General features: G+C 41.0%; 1 protein-coding gene across 6 annotated transcripts in view; it reads right to left on the bottom strand.

The window, feature by feature from the left end:
• Nucleotides 1-13,677: 13,677 nt before the first annotated feature.
• The window catches only part of raver2 (ribonucleoprotein, PTB-binding 2), a 75,244-nt gene continuing 65,383 nt past the window's right edge, over nt 13,678-23,538 (bottom strand). For 5 of the 6 annotated variants that reach the window (XM_078218412.1, XM_078218415.1, XM_078218416.1 and 2 more), the window contains one exon: nt 13,689-14,923. In XM_078218412.1, the coding sequence (XP_078074538.1) occupies nt 14,777-14,923 (147 nt within the window). In that variant the 3' untranslated portion in view covers nt 13,689-14,776. Of the gene's footprint in view, nt 14,924-23,538 lie in introns of all 6 variants that reach the window. The other variant, XM_078218413.1, reaches the window with a different exon arrangement.

Here is a 23,538-nt window from a genome sequence, read left to right as displayed (position 1 = left end):
GGTCTTTGCATTTTGCTGAGTGTATTTTTTCCTGATGGCGCAGTTCTATTTGTGGGCAGTTACCAATCTGTGTCTTGCCCAAGAATAAACTTAGTGAATGGTAGGTATTACAACAGATGGTCCATCATTATATTGTAATCGTCCAGACACACATTCAACCAATCATCATCTATTAGTTAGGTGACTCAGTAGGTGGAATCTTGAAATTCTGGGCATCAACAGTTGGAATCTTCTGGGAGATGGCCAATTAATAAGGCACCTGTGCATTGTTGTCCAATTAAGGATAGTGGGCAAGTTCCTGAGGCAAGAGGCATCTGATGGTTAGTGAGGTGACCTCTGCTGGGGCACATAGGAAAAGAGTGCACATGGATATGACCTTCTCATTCTAGTTTTTGAGAGAATGTGTTGATGGTTTCTTTCCTCACGCACCCCTCCATGCTTGCCTGCCTACAGAAGGCTATCTGATGACACACATCAGATCTTGGTGGGCTCTGGAAATAAACTTGAAGTAGGACCTTTATTGACTGCACATCTGTGAAGCAGCAATCACATATGAGGCAGCAAATTGTTGGGGAGCTGACCAGACATGCAATTTGAAATATTCCTTGCTCTTCCCCACACTGCTCCCATTCCCCACCTTCCAAAGCTTCCTCAGCTGGCATAATGAGATTTTTCAAATTGTTTCCCCAAAATTGACCCTTAGAACATTTTTAGACATGGGTAGTAGCCATATTTAAACTATCACAAATAGCATGCAAGTAAAACCAATAGCCTGCCACCTGATGTCCAAACAGGGAGAGGAGGTGGCCACTGGAATACCAATCATGAGAAAATACTTTTGCAACCTTTTTAAAAATAAGTTTTTTAGTCTTTCTAGCTCAGATCAGTTTGAGCAAACACCACTGGAAACAGCCAGCACTACAGAGACATCAATAGATAGAACCTAGGAATTTCTTGGCTGTGTGATGCATTATCAGGGAAGTATGTGAAATTTATTTTACATTCATTCATCTACTTATTTTAAACTGGTTTTAAAACCTTCAAGACAACTTTTAAGACAATGTTTAAATACAATACTCATTTCTTCCATCTCCGTGGAATGGCCACAATAGGAGCACAGAAATAAAAACAAAAATTGCTGGATTTCCAGCAGCTAGAGTATTTTGCTTTTGTTACTAAGGATGGGGCTAATTGATATTAGGGCACAATGGTAGTTGTTTAACATTCCGTAGTAGCTAAAAAGGCACTAATTATTCAAATAATTAAGTTAGAATTAATTATGACAATTTGAATAGACTGGGTGCATAAGAAAATTGGATGGATTTCTAGACAGGAATGATTTCCAAAATATGGAAGGTTCTGAACTGCCAAATTGCTGATCCCAAAATTCTTGATTCATACAAATAGCACTGGCACTACATGGGTGGGGGTGGTTCATGTAGATACTGCCAATAGATGTGGGCAACATTGGCCTTGTGGAAGCATAGGTTTACTTCAAATCCTGGATCCTGACTGGAACTGGACTAATGATCCATGTAAACCTATTGTGAAAAAGAAATACATTATGGCGAGAGTTAAACCTGTCTGGTTTGACTGATGCATTAAATAGACTTGACCTGACAGTAATATCTGATTGGCAAGCAAATTATATTTTTTTCTGTACTGAAATAATCAGTTTCAGCAAGTTAGGTACACAGGCTTAGCAGCTGTTTACGTATAAAATAGCCAACGTTAGATGAAGTTCAATAGTCCAGGATCCTGACAGACTGCAAACCAAACATGGGGACATATGTGCATAAAGAACAAAGAATTCTGAATTGGATAGATAATTTAATGCTTAATTCCAATATTAGGTGTACAAAATAAAGCAAATAGTTTCCAATATAGCCCTAAGATGTTTAAAATATCAAATTAAATTCTAAAAACAGAAATATTAGCATAAACTGATCTCTAGAGAAAAGCAAATCTCATACAGTTTACTTAAATTATGTAGCACATTCCAAAACATTTCTAGCTGTATAGCACTTAACTATTTGCAAGGAAATTTTAAAATTGTAAAAATTATTCCTTCATGCCTGATTGTTATCTGGTATTTCAATTGGTGCAGTAAGTCAAAAGTATTTAATTTGTCAGGTATGGGCATATAAGCAACTTTAAGAATTGGAAAACACAGAACTTTAAGAATTGGGAAAACACAGGTTGGTTTTTTGATACCCATTCACCCCTTTTATAGATGGGAGATAAATTTTAATCCACACCAATGGAATTTTCTAAAATGTCTGATATCAGATGAAAGATCAAGTTAGAATTAATTATGACAATTTGAATAGACTGGATGCATAAGAAAATTGGATGGATTTCTAGACAGAAATTTCTAAAATATGGAAGGTTCTAAACTGCCAAATGGCTGATCCTAAAATTCTTTCTTCACATTCATGCAAATTGCACGATAACTACGTGCACATTTGAGCATTGTTGCTATGACGTCAATACTCAGACATGACTTAAGCCAGTCTTGCTTCCTCCTCGATTCAAAAATTCCCTCATTCCAGGATGATTGAGAATAGATAAATGTAGTAGTAATTGACCAATTTAGATGTGCACTGTTACCTGTGAACAGAACATACTGGGGAAATTTGCCACCTGCTGTAGGATTATTTAGATCCAAAAGGTTAGCTGTTTCTGTCCACAGATGGTGCCAGACCTACTGAGTTTATCCAGCATTTTCTGTTATTTTAATTTTGCACTTTGTTGGGTTGATACTATAGGTGTACTGAAACAGTTACTCCTTCAGCACTAAAACTCAAATGTTGTCAATAGCCTTTGTTATATCCTGTGCACTCAGCTGTTTCTTGATATCACATGGAGTGAATCAAATTGGCTGAAGATTGGCATATGATAGCAGGGTCCTCGGGAGGAGGACAAGATGGATCATCTCGGCTTTTCTGGCTGAAGATGATTGCAATATTTTAGACTTACTATTTGCATCGACTCTATTATCATTGAAGATGGTCATTGATCCACCTCCCCATGTTAATTATTTAATTGTCCATCATTTACAACTGGACGTGGTCAGACTGCAGAGTTTAGAGCCAAGTAGTCCCACAACCAATGCCTCAGATCACACTAGCATGCTGCAACCACTATTTAGCATGCATGTAATTGTGTATTGTACCTTTACCAGGTTGACATCTCATTTTTAGGCATAACTGGTACTGCTCCTGGCATGCTCTCCTACACTTAATTGAACAAGGGCTTGTCCTGTGGCTTGATAATAATGGTAGAATATAAAATATGCCAAACAATGAGGTTACAAATTGTGTCAAAATACAATTCTGTTGCTACTGCTGGCCCATAGTGTGACATGACCCCAGCTTGAGCTGCTGTATCTGTTCTGAATCCATCCCATTTAGCAGTGATAGTACAACACAGCACAATGGACGAATGATGACAGAACTTCATGCCACAATGACTGTGGCAGTCACTCCTACCACTTGTAATGGAACAAGAGCAACTAGGTTCTAAACTCAGTTGATTCTTACTAGCTGCCAAGAGCCAGGCTGGTAGCTATGTCTTACAGCACTTGGCCAGCTGTGCTGCTACTGTTGGTGATGAATATTGAAATCAGTTATCTGGGTCTGCTATGTCTTCGCTATCCTCAATATGACAATGCCACAGGCTTTCATAGTGTCTTTATACAATGATGACTCCCCGTGCCTCTTGACTCCATACTATTACACCACCACCTCCCTAACCTGTTTCTTGAATATTCTGTCAAGCAGCTCTCCCAATTTTAGCACAACTCCCTATGTATTAGTAAGGATGACTTTACAGGGTCAATTCAAGTTAGCATGACAGTATTGCCCCAAGGGTGTAGAGCCTGCCCAATTTATCTTTTCATTGTGGTTTGATACAACTGAGTCACTTTCAAGCCCATTTGCGAGAGCAACTAAGAATCAACCACGTTTGCAAGTCTAATATCAAATATAGACCAGACTGGTTGGCAGCAGCAGATTACCTACTTGAAAGGTCATTAGTGAACCCATTGGATTTTCATAAAGTTCTAGATATTAATGCTTTATTACACATTTTTATTTAATTAACTATTGAAATATCCAGCTGCTGTGATGGGATTTGAACTCATGGTCCTGGATCATTAATTTAGACCTTTGGATTATTAATCCAGCAGCAAACACTATGCTACCATACCTGATCGGCCATCTTTCAAATGTTTGTTGACAACGTACCGTAAGACATAGGAGCATAGGCTCCTCAGCCCATCGAGTCTGCTCCACCATTCAAACATGGCTAATTTTCTTTCATCCCCATTCTCCTGCCTTTTCCCCATAACCCCTAATCCCCTTATTAAATCAAGAACCCATCTCTGTCTTAAATACACTCAATGACCTGGCCTCCACAGCCTTCTGTGGCAAAGAGTTGCACAGATTCACCACACCCAGGCTGAAGAACTTCCTCGTCTGTTTTAAAGGATCGTCCCTTTAGCCTGAGGTTGTGCCCACTGGTTTTAGTTTTTCCTACTGAAATATCCTCTCCATGTCCAGGCCTCGCAGTATCCTGTAGGTTTCAATAAGATCCCCCCTCATCCTTCTAAACTCAACAAGTACAGACCGAGTTCTCAAATCGTTCCTCATACGACAAGCTCTTCATTCCAGGGATCATTCTTGTGAACCTCCTCTGGAACCTTTCCAGGCCAAGCACATCTTTCTTTAGATATGGGGCTCAAAACTGCTCAATACTCCAAATGGGGTCTGTCCAGAGCCTTATTACAGTCTCAGAAATACATCCCTGCTTTTGTATATTAGCCCTCACGACATGAATGCTAACATTGTATTTGCCTTCCTAACTGCGGACTGAACCTACACATTGACCTTGGGAGTCATTGTTTAAGATTTTCCTACGTCCCTTTGTGTTTCTGAAGCATTTTCCCATTTAGAAAATAGTTTATGCCTCCATTCCTCCTTCCAAAATGCATAACCTCACTTTTCCACATTGTATTCCATCTGCCACTTCTTTACCCACTCTCCTAACCTGTCCAAGTCCTTCTGCAGCCCCCTGCTTCCTCAATACTACATGTCCCTCTACACAGTTCACTGTGTTGTCTGTCTGCCCAACTGAACACAAAAAAAGGTGAAGGCCATTTGTTCTATTTGAATTCATCGAGCTAAAATAATCCACTTTAATGTACAGATGATTTGTAAATAATTTCAGGGATTGTACCTTTATTCCACTATAGAAGTAGCTGTTGCAAATTTCAATCACTGAGTAAGGACTTCAATACCAGTACTAAATGAGTCTTCAACTGGTTAAAAGTTTTTTGCAATTCAGCAAAATAAGTGCACCAAATTTATATTTTCAGAACAGATTACTCCTGATTGCATACTGCCAAGCTCACCTCCTGGATATCGTTTCCAGTCTGAAGTCCAAATCAGTGTAGTCTTTACTCATAACTCCAAACTCCAATTTCAGCATGATCAGGTTGGGATATGACCTTTTTTTTTAAATGCTCAAATGTCTTCTCTTGTTTTTAAGTAGAAATTGACATGATATTCAAATATCAAACTATATAGTACTCTGGTCAGATCATGACTTCCTATGTCATTCACCATTCTATCAGCTTTGTTAATTGTTTTTCTGCATTAGTTAGACACATTCAAGCTGCAGATGTATCAGTACTTTTTCCCAATCTAATGCAGAACAAAAAAAATTAAAGCCATCTTGCTTGGTTTCCACAACCACATACCAGTCAAACCCTTTGTTGTTCACTCTCAGGATGTCAGGTAACATTCTAATCACCAGGATTGCCTGCATCCATCTTTATCACTTATCACATCACTATCGCTACCTGACCCCACCACTGACAAAACATCATTTTACACTTTGGTCACTTCCAAGCTTGGCTTCTGTGAGATAAGCCTTTATTTCTCTCAAATAACTCCAATTTATCTGCAATTCTGATCTTGAAGTTCTCAGTTTTGTATCTTGACTTTGTCAATCTTCCTTAGGTTCATGATTATGTATGTTCATGTCAACATCCTTATGCCTAGCAAGTAAACTATGGCTTTCTTGCACCATATTTCTCCAGTTCCACCTTTTTCAATTCAACCATCCTTGCACCAAATTATTTTCATATTATCTTTCAGTCTTGCCATTTCTCCCTGCATCTGCAAATTCTACTTCTGGAGACACCAAGACAATCCTGGAGGGTTGACAATGCTAATGTGAAAGCACCAAGCAATTCTCAAGAGGGAAAAGCAAAAAGAAAACAGGCCATATGCACCCCAACTGGCCACAGGTTTTTTTTTGTACTGAGACCTGGGAAAAAGTTGCACACTGCTGCCATGAAGACCAGAAAGACAGACTAAAAGGTAATAAACATCTTTGGAAGAGAAAACAAGTATTACATGGGTATTTGAACAGAACTCCAAATTAAAACAGGATAAGGGTTAATATAGGCTAGATATTTACATAAATTGAGGCAGGAGAAAAAGACAAGACATAACTGCCAACAGCAAAGTAGATGGAAAATATTTGAATATTAACACATTGCCAAGTTAACAGGAAATGATGTTACTTGAAGCAATTAACATCTTGAACCACAACTTTTCCTTCCCATAGTTTCATGCAGGATGTGTGGGGTGAATCCTCAGTTTTTAAACAAATTAAAAATTCCACATCTGTTTTATTAAATTGGGAATGATCAATACCTTTACACCTGCTTAATGAGTAACTGCACCATCCAAGCCAGGACAGTCCCAGTTTGAATTCTTAATCTATGTTTATTAGTTGATCTGGACAAGTCATCAGTAAAGGCACACTCAGTTCAACATGCTCATACAGGCAAAGGGGAAAAACAAAAAAAAAGTTCATTGCTTCCAACAGCTATCTAGTGACCCCTCCTGAGAATATGTAAGTATGCCTTTGTTATGCAAGGACAGAATTGGTTTCAGGTTCAATATTCTTGATTCCCCAATACTGGCCTTAAGATCAATCTTTAAATGAGCAAATAGCATTCTAATGTTAGTGAGACAGAGAGTGGAGCGTAATATAAAGTTGTTAAAATAAGGAAGTTAACATGAAGAGTTAAATCATTTATATATTTAAAAGTTGGCAGGTTTGGCAAATAACTTTGAATGTCTTGTGAGATTCTACCTGCAATTTAATGCATTTGCACAGATAAAGATTTTTGTTTACAAATTAGTCAAAAGCTGAAAGTCAGGATTTTACTGGCAAGACCCATCAGGCCCTACAATCAGCATTGCTGTGGCCACACAGGGAAGACGTGAATGGACAATGTTATTGGGCTGTCCAATTAACAGCCAGTGAGAGTTGATCTAGCACGAGGAAGTACCAGGCAAGAATGGCACTATCTTTAAACGGCAACAGCCCTAGAGAAATCTGAAAGGGAGTCCTGGCAACTAGAGAGTTTAGGAATAGACAGAAGGCAGAGCCAGAGTGGTGCCCCAGTTCTAAGGCTTCACTCTTCCAGGTTTCACAGCTTCAGAGTAAAGTCCACTGCCCTTGGGGGGAGGGGGGGGGGGGCAGGAAGAGACTGGCTCATTGGACTAAACAGGCATGGATTATGATAAAAGATGAGTAGCCATGCAGTGATCCAATGTACATGGTTACGGTGTCAAACGAGAAGCAATGACTTGGTGTGTTCCAACAAGGCAAGTAGTAGGGGACTACCTTCTTCTCATTTCTCCACACCTCATAGGCTTGCACTTCAGTTACTCTCAGAAACCTATTTTCACTCGGCATTACGACTTGGGTGGAGTATACGGTATGGTTTCCCATTGCCTTCTTCAAGACACAAGTGCTCTTTCCACAGGATTCTTCACCTGTAATCAGCTGTTGCCCCTGGTGGGGCTCTCTTTCCTGCCATCACCAGAAACAAATTCTGACTTCACTATTGGCCATGGATCCTTCACCTAAACCTAGGATAACCACACAGATCTCATGACCCTAAGTGCACTTTAAATCTGACTGAAGGGGTGTATGAATGTAGCAAAAGGAGTTTCCACCAGGTCAGAAGCAATGGCAGGCAGGAATATTGGGTGCCACATACAAGGAACCTTCTCTGTGAAGGACACTAGTTGAGTTGCCTCCTGCATTACTGGTACTGAATAGCCACATGCAGGAAACATCTCTGTGGCACTCTATTCGTATCAGCCCAGTTGCCCATCATAGTAATGGTGCATTGCCTATAATGACTGAGGCATTGAAGAGGTATTTTGTATCGATCTTCACAGTAGAAGATATAAATAACATGCCAATGGCAGGGGAGGACCGAGAAACATTTATCGCTAAAGAAGCAATGTTAGGTAAGCTAATGGGGCTAAAGGTAGCCAAGTCTCCCGGCCCTGATGGAATGTATCACAGGGTACTAAAAGAGATGGCAGGGGCAATAGCAAATACACTCGTAGTGCTTTACCAAAATTCACTGGACTCTGGGGTAGTTGTTGCTGATTGGAAAACAGCAAATGAGACACCACTGTTTAAAAAAGGAGGTAGACAAAAGGCAGGTAACTGTAGGCCGTTTAACTTAACTTTTGTAGTGGGGGAAATGCTCAAATCTGAGGACAAAATAGCGAGACATCTGGATAGAAATTGTCCCATTGGGAAGACACAGCATTGGTTCATGAAAGGCAGGTCATGTTTAATTAATTTAGTGGAATTCTTTGAGGACATTAAGAGCGCGGTGGACAACAGGGAACCGGTGGGTGTGTGTACCTGGATTTCCAGAAGGTATTAGACAAGGTGCAGCACAAACGTCTGCTGCATGAGATAAAGGTGCACGATGTTACGGGTAATGTATTAGCATGGATACAGGATTGGATAACTAACAGAAAGCAAAAAATGGGGGTCAATGGGTGTTTTTCTGCTTGGCGATCAGTGACCAGTGGTGTGCCTCAGGGATCAGTGTTGGGACTGCAATTGTCTACAATTTACATAGATGATTTGGAGTTGGGGACCAAGTGTAGTGTGTCAAAGTTTGCAGATGACACTAAGATGAGTGGTAGAGCAAAGTGTGCAGAGGACACTGAACGTCTACAAAGGGATATTGTTTAAGGGAGATCATGAATTTTGGTAGGAACAAGAGCAAAATGGACCATTATTTAAATGGTAAAATATTACAGCATGCTGCTGTGCAGAGGGATCTGGGTGTCCTTGTGCATGAATCACAAAAAGTTGGTTTGCAGGTGCAGCAGGTAGAGGAAAATGTAATTTTGTTCTTCATTGCCAGAGGGATGGAGTTTAAAAACAGGAGGTTATGTTGCAGCTCTAAGGTGCTGGTGAGGCCTCACCTGCAATACTGTGTACAGTTTTGGTCTCCTTACTTGAGAAAGGATATACTGGCACTAGAGGGGGTGCAGAGTAAATTCATTAGGTTGATTCCGGAGTGGAGAGGGTTGGCTTCTGAGGAGAGACAGACTATACTCATTGGAATTTATGAGGGGGATCTTATAGAAACATAAAATTATGAAGGGAATAGATTAGGAGGTTGTTTCCACTGGCGGGTGAAACTAGAACTCGGGGGCATAGCCTCAAAATAAGGCGGAGCAGATTTAGGACTTAGTTGAGAAACTTCTTCACCCAAAAGGTTGCGAATCTGTGGAATTCCCTGCCTAGTGAACCTCGTTGAATGTTTAAGGCAAAGATAGATTTTTGAACAGTAAAGAAATAAGGGTCATGGTAAGCAGGCGAGCAAGTGGAACAGAGTCCGCAAAAAGATCAGCCATGATCTTATTGAGTGGCGGTGTAGGCTCGAGGGGCCAAATGACCTACTCCTGCTCCTAGTTCTTATAGTCTAATGAGGCGAGTTACACACTGCAGGACTCCTAGCTTCGGACCTGCTCTTATAGCCATGGTATTTACATGGTTAGTCCAGAAGAGTTTCTGGTTAATGCTAACCCATGATGTTGATATGAAGGAGTACTAATGGTAGTTGTAGGGGGTACTGAACTAAGTGAGGGGTATAGCATCATGTGTATTGTCTCCAGACAGAACAGCTTGCAAGTCCAGGAAGCAGGCTGTTACTGATAATGCACCAGGGCTAAGTATACTGGCACTGTACACAGTGTACAGGGGCTAGAGGGTGGGAATGAGGGGTATAGAAAATAGATACAGGATATAGAGGGGTGCAAGAGGTATGGGAGCAATGCAGAAGTATTGGGGTGGAATTTAGTATTGAGGGGGGTCTGTATCAAGGGGCTGTAGGAGTATTGAGGGGAGGAGGGTTTTACAGAGTATTGCGGTGTAGTGGTCTGGGGAGTCTTTAGGAGATATTAAGAGGGGGGTTAGGAGGATATTGAGGGGGTACCATTGCAGAGGTTTAGGAGTACATGGCGGTTGTTTAGGGGAATAGGGGTGTTTAGGCATTATATTGAGGGGCGTTGGGGTATATGGGAGTGTACAGAGGGTATATTGAGAGGGAGGTTTGGGTAAGTGGGGGATATTTAGGGGGTTTTAGAGGTCTATATAAAGTAAAGTTTATTAGTCACAAGTAAGGCTTACATTATCATAGAATCCCGACAGTGCAGAAAGAGGCCATTTTTGGCCCATTGAGTCTGCACCGACCACAATCCCACCCAGGCCCTACCCCCATATCCCTACATATTTACCTGCTAATCCCTCTAATGTACGCATCTCAGGACTCTAAGGGGCAATTTTTAGCATGGCCAATCAACCTAACCTGCACATCTTTGGACTGTGGGAGGAAACCAGAGCACCTGGAGGAAACCCACAGAGACACGGGGAGAACGCGCAAACTCCACACAGACAGTGACCCAAGCCGGGAATCGACCCCAGGTCCCTGGCGCTGTGAGGCAGCAGTGCTAGCCACGGTGCCGCTATATATAGACCAGATCTATTAAGGCATCCAAGCTGTTTTCAGAAGACCCATACCTTTAGTGGGTAGCCCTCGTCACTGAGTACCTAGCCTCAAAAGCATGCAGAGAACCCGAAATAGGTCAGCCAACTGAGACTGCCTTTGTGTAGGCATCAGAACAGCTTCCTGAGAACTTTGCACTAACCTGAAGGATTTATTTGCAATGGCTACAGATCAATTTTACATTGAACAAATTGTAGGTCTGCTGTTGAAGGTTGCTGCCTGGTCTGTGGTAGCATTGATGGCCACGTATGTGCAGCTTCTGATAGCTGCACCTGGGGAAATATAACGACTCCAAATTCTACAGTCCTCTCTACTTGAGTGTCCAGCTCAATCAGAAATGGCTTTGATGACCATCGTCAAGTAATGATGAGTTGCAGACTGAAGAAATCCCACAGATACCTCCAGAAGACCATTGGAATGATGTGTTAAAGCTCAGCATTATGACGATGTTCACCATTACAGGTAAAGGATGCCCATCACTTCCTTTGGGCTCTGCTCCTCCATCATGATACACAGCTTAGTGGATGGTCAGTCTTCAACACTATGGTTCTGATATTTACAGGAAGCTTAGCCTCACAGCAGAATCTCTCTGGAGGGTCATGTTATCTGTACACAAGAGGCTGCTTGCATTCCCCTCTGTGCTGTCCATGTTCACCCCCCCCCCCCCCCCCCCGCCTTCCAGCCTCATGAGTCTGATATCTCTCAATAGCCTTGCTCCTGGTGGCTGTATCTCTCTTCCTCTGACATGCTGCCTTACTGGCGGTCACAAAGCCTGGGTGAATAAACTCCATTGTAAATTGCTCACCAACACTGCAAGGCCTCCCACCCTCCTTTACTCTGACTTACTACATACAAAGAGGACACAGCCAGAATGCCTTTGCTGTATTTACCAAATTTAGCTCGGCTCCAGATTGCTTGTCACCAATTACTGAGCATCACCCTTCCACCTCTCACATTAGCTGCGAACTGCAGTCAAGACTGTCGAGCTTCCAGTTTCTTAAAGCTGGCAAGGCTCTGAAGCTCCGTAGTTCTCCAATGGCCCTTAGAAGTCTAAAATAGTTAAAATTGCTGTTAATTACTACATAGCAGGCTTTCCCACCACCTTAAAGCACAGCCTCCACCCACCAGCTCCAGTAATATCCAATAGTGGCATAAACACAATGGCTTCCCTCCCTCCCAACACCATTGACTGCCACTTTGTCAGCTCTCCTGCCACCCAGCCCACCTCTACTGTGTTGAAAAACCCCACATGCAGATCATCCTTCAATAATATTCTTTTATCTACTGACAGTAATCTCTGTTCCAGTCATTGGTGAATTTGATATTCAAAATCTAGTGAGCAAAAATCTCTATAATCAAAGGGAGTTATCAATGGCCTGGGTTGTTAATTGTAGATTATATTAGCTGTCTATGAACCACAGGTGATGAACGCACCAACTAAGGAGAACTGGTGGATGCTACTGGGTCTAGCAGCCGACAAAGAAATCATCTTAAAAATTATATAAAGGGATAAAGCTATATATTAATTTCCTTAGGCCATAAGAATTGCTGCAACTGTGCCCAGAAGGAACTTTTGCAAGCTGTTAAACCCCTCTTTGAAGGATGCTGGGCAAATTAGGATCAATTTTCAACACTCCTTCCTTTGAAGTACAACTGCATTCAGCTTGTTCTGGCACTGCAAGTTGTGTACCAAGATAGCTAAATCAGCATAAACACCATAACCAAGAATACCGAATCAGCAGCTGCAGTATAGATATCAAACTTGATGCCTTGTTAATATTGCCCAATTAATTGTCTCAGTTTGGACAGCATCCATGTCAATCTGCAAGCACAAAACCTCACCCAATCATTACATTTTAGGAACACCAGCAAAAACACTCATTGATTCTAGAAACTGGTGCAGGACTTATTTTAATGTGCAAATTGCCAAGGACTAAGGGACACCTTTAAAACTAATTGGTCATTCTATTGGAAAAAATACTCATTGCAGTACCGTTACCCATGTAATGCAAGACTGCTTCACATGGATAGTCTTTCACCATTCCCTCACCTGTAGGGTGTAGCTCTAATCCACAACTACTTTAGCTTCACTACATTGCAGAAACAGCTATGCAGTAACACTAGAGTATTAACTCACGAAGAGACCATGCTAAATTCATCACTCTGCCTTATTAACTGTGGTTTAAGACACAGTCAGATTACATTCAGCCGTTTTATAAGGAGGCAAACACAAAACCTATTGCTATTTTCTCAAAATTGCTATTTTTCCCTCCGTCCCCAAGCAAAACGCTTACTTGTTGCAGGAGGAACACTTATGGATACTTCCTTTATAGAACTACTTCCACCAAGCCTATCTATAAGTTGATCTTTTAAGTATCAATTCCACAACTTTCCAACCACCTTCTCTAATTTATGAGGATTTAAGGCGGCAAGGTAAAAATGAAAACACAATATTTCTGGGCTATACCAATAAATTTAACTCTGTCCATAGCTACAACAAAATGACAAGGGGTAGCATCAAGCACTTATAAATGCAACCATTTCTGTTGCACCCCCCCACCCCCCAAAGTCCCTTAGGGTCCTACCCAGTTAAGCTACGTCACAATACCTTCAGGGATACTGCCACTTATGTTATAGCATTATAATATGAAGGTTAATGCCTTAGATATCTTGATCCAGCAACAGCTTTCAGTTTAAAGCTAGCAAGAAAAAAAAAATCAGCTGGTAAAAAAATTCTTCCTAAAAAGGACAAAGGAAAACAGAATGTGATTCTTTTAAGACGTTTACTTTTACTATGCAAAAAAACAAGAAAATAAACCACAGTTTATGATTCAAGTGTAGTGAAATGTACTCCTGCTTTTCCCTAGTCAAAGGTAGCAACATTTTTACTCAGACTATACCTATCACAGTCTCCAAACAATTCTAGTTCACATACCAGTATTAATTCAAAAACACATACATATATCAGCATTAAAAATTACTTTCATAGAGTAATCATCCCATCAATAAAACAAGGACCCAGCAGTAACCTTCAAAGCAGCCAGAATAGAATACTTCACTGAAAAGAAGAAAGTACTTCTGCATTTTAAGTGCTATATATTACACAAAAAACACCCAACATCTTTGCTTTGGTCAGTGGGAGCAGGCTGTACTGCATAGTGTAAATATACTGAAGACAACTACATCAAATATAAGTCAGTTAGTGCTGTCAGAGAACAAGTGTTCATCCATGGTAAAAGCTCATTTCATGTACAGAAAAAACATTGCACATATGCAAAATGAAATCTGAAAAGTGCAATTCAATAACTAAATGATAGAAGTGTACCTGATGTGAACTGATTGAACAGAAAAAAATAGTTGGGGGAGGGAAAAGAAATCCACACCTATTTTTCCATGGCCCTTTCTTCCTTCCCTCCTACCAAAAATCTTAATACATTCTAGAGTGAAACATTCAAGTGTGATTAAGCTGAAGGCTCTACAATTCTTCTTGCACATTCAATGAAAGACTGATTGAGAGAAGTTAAAACTGGTCCCGCTTTGCAAAAGCAATAAAAAATTGAAATCAGATTGCGCAGCTGCCTTCAAAACAATGAAATCAAGACTGTCTATAGCAGGCATGAACCAAAATGCATGGTAATGTGTATTCTGGAAACCTGGTTTTTGATGGGGGGGGGGGGGGGGGGGGGAAGAGTCATATTAAAAAACAATTTCAAAATAAAAATTTAAGGAGACCATTAAAACTTATATTTTTTAAAAATCAGTTTTTCTAAACATAAATGTATTGATACAGGCAGTTTCACATTTAAAAGAACTATCCAGCATTAGGCAAAAAGAAACAGCAGCAAAAATAACACAGCAAAAAAGTCAAAATATCCTCTTTTTCTTGTAATATGAATCAGCATAATGACCACCGAGGCCCTGCGAGTGCTGCCCAACGTAGCCGCCATCTGGACTCACTTCAGGGGAAGGCAGGAGGTAGGAAGATGCACGTTTCTGGCCAGTCACTGGAGACTTAAGGAAAATAATGAATTAAATTTCTGATCTTGTTTTAAAAAACTCATCCTGAAGATAGTTTCTATTAATAGTAAAGCAAAAACAAATCACTGGTGCAAGAAATGCTGACTATTTGAAGCATTTACTAATTCTATTAAAATAGTAATTTCTACAATCAATGAAATATTTGCACGGAAAACCAAAGTATTCTCAGTGGCACAACATAATTCTCCAGTATGAAAATGAACCATGCAGAACAGTAAATGCCCAAGCTAAATGCCTGGTCTCCATTGAAGTAACCATTTTTGATTTTGGTTCTGGACAAGGGTCATGTTTCCAATCCTTATCACTACCCAGTCACTCCTTACAGGGTACGTATTTTAAAACTGACTGCCAATGTGACGCATTTCAATGTTTTTTGTTACAATGATCTTACTGCACTCTTCTCTCCACAAAGAAACAGAAGGTGCACCCCTATTTTCTGTCCCAGATATCCCACACCCATAAGATTTCTAATGCCCACTACACTATCTCCAAACCATTTCAGTAGTACATCAATGAAGTATAACAACCATGTTTAAGCTGAGCTCAGATTTCAAAATAACTAGCTTTATTAAACTGCAAACAAGAGATATAGATTGATAGTTTTTAAAAATTGGGCTATTTTGCAACTATTTTGTCCTAACAGTAGTAGGTGTAATGAGAGTCCCTTCACTACCCGATGGGAACACTTCTGCATTCACTTTCAGTTCCACAGAACCAAAGATTAGAACTCTTTGCATGAGCTTCCCATAAACCCCTCTTCCTACAGACTTGCCCATTTCTCAAAATGACACAATGATCTCGGTCTCAACTACTTCATGACCATGCTCTAACAAATTCTGCAGAAAGAAATTTCTCCTAATCCATCTCAACATTTTAAGTGATGATTTTACATGGGATAATTACAGACCCTGCACCAGGAAATAAAATTTCCATTCCAGGCCATCAAAACTAAATTTTGAAAATAGATTAAATCTGATCTCAGCCTTCGATACGCCAATGAAAATAATCCCAATATTTGCCATAACGATAGTTTTGTATTCTTAGAACAAACTTGGTGAAATTTTCCCTGAACCTGACTTTGATAAGAAATAACAACAGAAAATGTTTGAAATGCTCAGATCTGGAACTATATGATGAAAGAACAATAGAATGTATGTTTCAGATTGATAACCTTTCCATCAGAACTAGACAAGTTAGAGATGCAACAGATTTTAAGAGGCAGGGAGGAAAGAACAAGCGGGAAGGTTTGTGTTAGGATGGAGGGCAAGCGTGATTAAATGACACTCCTTTTTGTCATTTAATCACACTTGCCCTCCACCCAATCAAAGATTTTCTTTTTGTATCCCCACCACCTCCCACTCCCAGCCGGTCTTTGCCTTCCACTCGATCACATACTTCTCCTTTCATTCTTTACCCTTCCCCATTCCCAGTTTCTGTACTTGCTCAAGGCCTGTTACAAGTCTAACTTTCCAATTCTGACAAAAGGTCATTGACCTGAAACAATAATTCTATTTCTCTCATCATAGATGGTATCCACCTTGCTCAGTATCTGGACCATTTCTCTTCACTTGAGTTCCAGCATTTTGCTTTGGCTTTGAAGTGCTTTCTGTAAAGTCCAAAACTACCCACAGCACTCTTTCTTAATGGCAACCTATCAAATCGTACACATTCGATATTGTTTATACTCTAGGCTTCTGTCTTTAAACAAAATTCCATTGGTTATTAGCATGCGTACTTTCAAATGATTGCGATTTGATTTATTGTCACGTGTATTAACAGTGAAAAGTATTGTTTCTTGCGCTTCACACAAAGCATACCATTCATAGAGAAGGAAACGAGAGAGAATGCAGAATGCAGTGTTACAGTCATAGCTACGGTGTAGAGAAAGATCAACTTAATGCAAGGTAAGTCCATTCAAAAATCTGACAACAGCAGGGAAGAAGCTGTTTGAATCAGTTGGTACGTAACCTCAGACTTTTGTATCTTTTCCCCCCCCCACCGAAGGAAGGGGGTGGAAGAGAGAGTGCATGGGGTCCTTAATTATGCTGGCTGCTTTGCCAAGGCAGCGGTCAATGGATGGAAAGCTGGTTTGCGTGATAGATTGGGCTACATTCACGACCTTTTGTAGTTCCCTGTGGTCTTGGGCAGAGCAGGAGCCATACCAAGCTGTGATACAACCAGAAAGAATGCTTTCTATGGTGCATCTGTAAAAGTTGGAGTGAATGAGCTGACATGCCAAATTTCCTTAGTCTTCTGAGACAGTAGAATGTGTACGATTTGATAGGCTGCCATTAAGAAAGAGTGCTGTGGGTAGTTTTGGATTTTACAGAAAGCACTTCAAAGCCAAAGCAAAATGCTGGAAATCAAGTGAAGAGAAATGGTCCAGATACTGAGCAAGATGGATACCATCTATGATGAGAGATCAGCATGGGGGAACTGGGACAGATTGTTGGTGATCTGGACACCTAAAAATTTTTCTACTTCGTCCTCTTTGATGTAGACAGGGGCATATGCTCCTTACTCTTCGATGACAATCTCCTTCGTTTTGTTGATATTGATGGAGAGATTATTGTTGCCGCACCAGTTTCTCTCATACCTGTACTCTGTCTCACTGTTTTGAGATCTAACCCACTAGGGTGGTGTCGTCAGCAAGCTTGAAAATCGAACTGGAGGGGAATTTGGCCACACAGTCATAGGTGTATAAGGAGTATAGTAGGGGGTTGAGAACACAGCCTTGTGGGGCACCAGTGTTGAGGATGATCGTGGAGGTTGCCTATCCTTACTGACTGCGGTCTGAGAATTAGGAAGTTCAGAATCCAGTCGCAGAGGAAGATGCCGAGGCCCAAGCCAGAGTTTGGAGATGAGATTTGTGGGAATAATGGTGTTCAAGGCTGAACTGTAGTCAATAAATAGGAGTCTGACATAGGCATCCTTGTTATCTAGGTGTTCCAGGGTTGAGTGCAGGGCCAGGGAAATGGCATCTGCTGTGGACCTGCTGTGGCAATAGGCAAACTGTAGTGGATCCAGGTAGTCCGGAGGCTGGAATTGATTTGTGCCATGACTAGCCTTTCGAAGTACTTCACAATGATGGATGTCAGCGCCACCGGCCAATAGTCATTGTGTATTTCAAACCTACACCCATTTGTTTCTCCATATCCTTCAGTATCCCTGGATTTACTTCCCAAAATGAACCTCCTCCTTAGCACTAAGTGCCATGGGCCATCTGTCGATCCATCAGATTAATTTGGAGTACGATGCAGCCCCATTTTCAATCTTATTAAAATGTAGTATCTGCTTTAATAGGATACACCCTATGCCCATAGAATCAATATACTGCAGAAAGAGGCCATTTGGCCCGAGTCTGCACAGACTCTCCAAAAGAGCATCCCATCAGGTCCTCCCTCCGCCGAATCCCCGTAACCCAGCAAATTTACCATGGCTAATCCATGTAACCTACACATCTTTGGAATGTGGGAGGAAACCAGAGCAAACCCACGCAGACATGCAGAGAAAGTGCAAACTCCACACCAACAGTCACCAGAATCAAACCCAAATCCCTGGCCTCTGAGGCAAGTGTTTAAGCCACCCTTTCCAGTCCAATTAATGTGAAGCAGATACCACCCTGTTTTATTAAGCTTTGCATTTTGAGGTCATCATTCATCATCCTATTTTTAAATTGAGTCCAACGATTAGAAGAACAAAGTGCTGGAAAATCTCAGCAGGTCTGACTGCATCTGTGGCAAGAGAGCACAGCTAACTTTGAGTCTGGGTGGTGTTCACAATGTGGAGATGCTGGCGTTGGACTGGGGTGAACACAGTAAGAAGTCTCACAACACCAGGTTAAAGTCCAACAGGTTTATTTGGTAGCAAATACCATAAGCTTTCGGAGCACTGCTCCTTCGTCAGATGGAGTGGAAATGTGCTCTCAAACAGTGCAAACAGACAAAATCAAGTTACAGAATACTGATTAGAATGCGAATCCTACAGCCAGCCAGGTCTTAAAGGTACAGAATGTGGGTGGAGGGAACATTAAACACAGGTTAAAGAGATGTGTATTGTCTCCAGACAGAACAGCTAGTGAGATTCTGCAAGCCCAGGAGGCAAGTTGTGGGGGTTACTGATAATGTGACATAAATCCAACATCCCGGTTTAGGCCGTCCTCATGTGTGCGGAACTTGGCTATTAGTTTCTGCTCAGCGACTCTGCGCTGTCGTGAAGGCTGCCTTGGAGAATGCTTATCTGAAGATCCAAGGCTGAATGCCCGTGACTGCTGAAGTGCTCCCCCACAGGAAGAGAACAGTCTTGCCTGGTGATTGTCGAGCGGTGTTCATTCGTCCGTCATAGCGTCTGCATGGTTTCCCCAATGTACCATGCCTCGGGACATCCTTTCCTGCAGCGTATCAGGTAGACAATGTTGGCCGAGTTGCAAGAGTAGGTACCGTGTACCTGGTAGATGGTGTTCTCATGTGAGATGATGGCATCCGTGTCGATGATCCGGCATGTCTTGCAGAGGTTGCTGTGGCAGGGTTGTATGGTGTTGTGGTCACTGTTCTCCTGAAGGCTGGGTAGTTTGCTGCGGACAATGGTCTGTTTGAGGTTGCGTGGTTGTTTGAAGGCAAGCAGTGGCAAGCTACGGCATCTCCTCCGGAGCCTTCAACAAGCTACGGCATCTCCTCCGGAGCCTTCAACATGTCATTGATGAAGACGAACATCTCGCCAAGGCCATCCCCACACCCCCACTGCTTGCCTGCCTTCAAACCACCACGCAACCTCAAACAGACCATTGTCCGCAGAAAACTACCCAGCCTTCAGGAGAACAGTGACCACGACACCACACAACCCTGCCACAGCAACCTCTGCAAGACGTGCCGGATCATCGACACGGATGCCATCATCTCACGAGAGAACACCATCTACCAGGTACACGGTACCTACTCTTGCAACTCGGCCAACATTGTCTACCTGATACGCTGCAGGAAAGGATGTCCCGAGGCATGGTACATTGGGGAAACCATGCAGACGCTACGACAACGGATGAATGAACACCGCTCGACAATCACCAGGCAAGACTGTTCTCTTCCTGTGGGGGAGCACTTCAGCAGTCACGGGCATTCAGCCTTGGATCTTCAGATAAGCGTTCTCCAAGGCGGCCTTCACGACACACGACAGCGCAGAGTCACTGAGCAGAAACTAATAGCCAAGTTCTGCACACATGAGGACGGCCTAAACCGGGATGTTGGATTTATGTCACATTATCAGTAACCCCCACAACTTGCCTCCTGGGCTTACAGAATCTCACTGGCTGTTCTGTCTGGAGACAATACACATCTCTTTAACCTGTGTTTAATGTTCCCTCCACCCACATTGTCTGTACCTTTAAGACCTGGCTGGCTGTAGGATTCGCATTCTAATCAGTATTCTGTAACTTGATTTTGTCTGTTTGCACTGTTTGAGAGCACATTTCCACTCCATCTGACGAAGGAGCAGTGCTCCGAAAGCTTATGGTATTTGCTACCAAATAAACCTGTTGGACTTTAACCTGGTGTTGAGAGACTTCTTACGGTGTTCACAAGAGCAGACTCGTGACTATTACTCAGTTGTTTGGATTTCATCCCTTATTCATCTTGCTCATTTCTCAGGAATAAAACTAAGTGATAATAGTTATAATTCCTATAAGACTAGAAACATGCTGATTTATTCTTGCATGCCTCCAAAAGATACTACCCACATTCATTATCTACATTATGTTTATTCCAGGCTATTTAGAGATAATTAAAATCATCCAGTATTATTGCCCAGTTGATCTTGAACTATCTGTACATTTTCCTTACTCAATCCCAATGCCCTGAAATCCCATCTAGTCTAAATAATATCCATTGTTTGGTGACCTCCATTAGGGAATTTCACAATTTGCCGTCCTAATTCTACCCCAAAGGATTCTGATTTAACTCAACCCAGAATGTTCTCACATTCCAATACTGTAATAAATAATTCAACTAGCTCACTGTTCTCAACCTTTTCACCCCTATTCAATCTTTCTGAAAATGTCATTACCTCTCTCTTTTTAGGTACCATGGCCTAAGAGGACATTGATGACCATCGACCTCCATGTCAATCTTGCTCTGGAGGAGCAGACCATCTTCATTGGTGGTGCACTCATCCATTTTGTGGGGTTCTTAGAAAGATCTGTCTTCATCTATCTTGATCTTTTTTACCACGGACCTTCTAAATCATGATTTCCTATTACATGCCCAAGAAATTCCAATTGCTGATCAAGATCTTAATCTCAGATTTTACAAGCTCCTCTGCATTGATAGTGATTTTTCCAAAATGTCTTAATTATTCACCATAAGAACTAGAAATCTGCAGCCTCAATTCTTCTCTAACTGCCGAACATTCACTTCTGTATGTCAACATTGATGTGAATCCCAGAGTTCAGAGCTTTGGTTAATTTTGAGTTGATCACAATCAATTATTTTCATTTTTTGAGATGCATCTTTGGCCATTCCAATCCTTCATCTTATTTCTTGGACAAACTTCTCATCTGATGTTAACATACTTCCTAGGTAACAAAATTTGTTTGGGTGACATTTTCATTCTTCACTATGATCTTTACATTTTGGTATGATATTCTTTTTGGACACTACTAGACTTTTTGTTTCCTTGAAATTTATGCTCAGCCCCTTATCACTTGCACTCACGATTCTAGCCAAAACCTTATGCAGTTTCTCTTCAGAGCTGGCAGTGAAAACAGTATCTGTATTATTAAAGTTGTAACCTCCAACCTCCAATTTAGGAAGGTCGTCAATCTCTCCAAGAATATTTTCACTCCACAAATTGAATAAACCTTGGGAGAAAATACACCCATGTCTAATCCATCTTTTAATCTTCACAAAATTGCTTAAGGTTGTTGTTTGCTGCCATTAAAGATTTCTGATCACTCCAAGATCCTCACCATCAAGATCAAGAGACTAACATACTCATCAATTCTTCACTTTCATCTTATCAAATGCCTTACCATAATCAATTAGAACATTTTTTTCATGTCAAGGCTCTGATAGCATGTATAGCATAAATATTACATTTCTTGTTCCTCTACCTTCTACAAAACAACACTGAAGATCTGAAACTTTTGGTTTTATCTTGCTCCCGGCCCTATTCAGAAAGTGGTAATGTAACTCAGTCAGTGTGACGAAATTCACATTTAATAACTCCTGATTTTTTAGGGAGTGTGATAAATATCGATTTATTTAAGTCTTCTGGGATTTCTCATGTTGTAAACATTAAAGATCAATCAAAAAGTATTTTAGCACCTTTAACTTGTCTGGTGTTTATTTTGTTTCGGCTTTTGGTTTCATTGTTTTTCATCTTATTTACTGCTGTTCTTACTTTGTCTTTCAAAATCTTTGGATCACCCATATTTTTCGTTGTTGGCTTCAAGTTAGTTATGTATTCATTCCAAACACTTGGCCCCTTTCCATGATAGCTTCCCCATGTTTCTCTTTGATGCATCCGTCAGATGTACACCTAACTTTGTTATTTCCTGAATGTCTTTATGCCCTGTTCTCAAGTCTGTTCTGGCATTTTAAAAAATTCTTTCATTTTTTGTACAACCATTCTTACTTCTCTTCAACATGTGTCTGTTTGATCCTTTTCACCAATTCCTGATATTGCTGTTGATCTATTTGCTTTACTTTCCTTATGTGCTCCATCAGGTCCAATATTTTATTGGTCACCCATTTTTGTTTTTCTCTTCAAAACTGGAATGATACTCTATGATAACTTTTGCATAACCAGAAATACCAAATCCCCACACCTACCTAAACTGCAAAAATGCCTTCATTATAACTGCTATATTGCACCATTCCAACATTCAATGTTTTTAAATACACCAATTGTTTAGGCAGCTAATTTTTGACAATCTTATTTAAATATTCCTCCCTTCAAACTGCTCCTTTTATTTTCCTTTTCTACCCCGTTTCATTTGCTTTTTTCCTCTTGCTTTATTTGTTTAAACCATCACCCATGGAACTAATTATTACGCCAACGCAGGTACCCTCTTCAGTCCAGCTCAGGCAAGTTCCATGCATCTTATACAAGCCAGTCTCGTCCCAAACCTGACTCCAATGTTGCAGGAAATTGAATACTTCTCTTCCTAACACGGTTATTTCCCTTATCCCAATAGATTTTCCTGCCTATCATTTGGTTCGAGTGTAACTCTACAATTACTACCTTTGAGCACCTATATCTAAATGCTGAAAATCCCTTTTCAGGGCTCCAATTCGAATACTTCCTCTTTCACTGGTTACAACATGAACCATGACTTCTGGCTGTTTCAATTTCCTTTTTGTGCGTGTTCCATTATGTCCCTTACCCTAGCAGTTGGGAGATAGCACATGAGATTCACATGCAACCACAGAAGCATATTATTTCTTGGATCATGGAATGCTCCATCACCACAACATTTCACTGCCAACTATTCATTTCAAAGTGTTGGCACCATGGGTGCCTTCAAATAGTCACCATTAGGCTACTCAGTCCTGAAAATTGCCTAATCAAGTAAATACACAGGGCATCTTAGTGTTTCT

This window comes from Mustelus asterias, chromosome 8, assembly GCF_964213995.1.
Source record: "Mustelus asterias chromosome 8, sMusAst1.hap1.1, whole genome shotgun sequence".
In the NCBI taxonomy this organism is placed as follows: Eukaryota; Metazoa; Chordata; class Chondrichthyes; order Carcharhiniformes; family Triakidae; genus Mustelus; species Mustelus asterias.
Note: the sequence above shows the minus strand (reverse complement) of the source record. Positions and strands in the feature narration are given on the sequence as shown.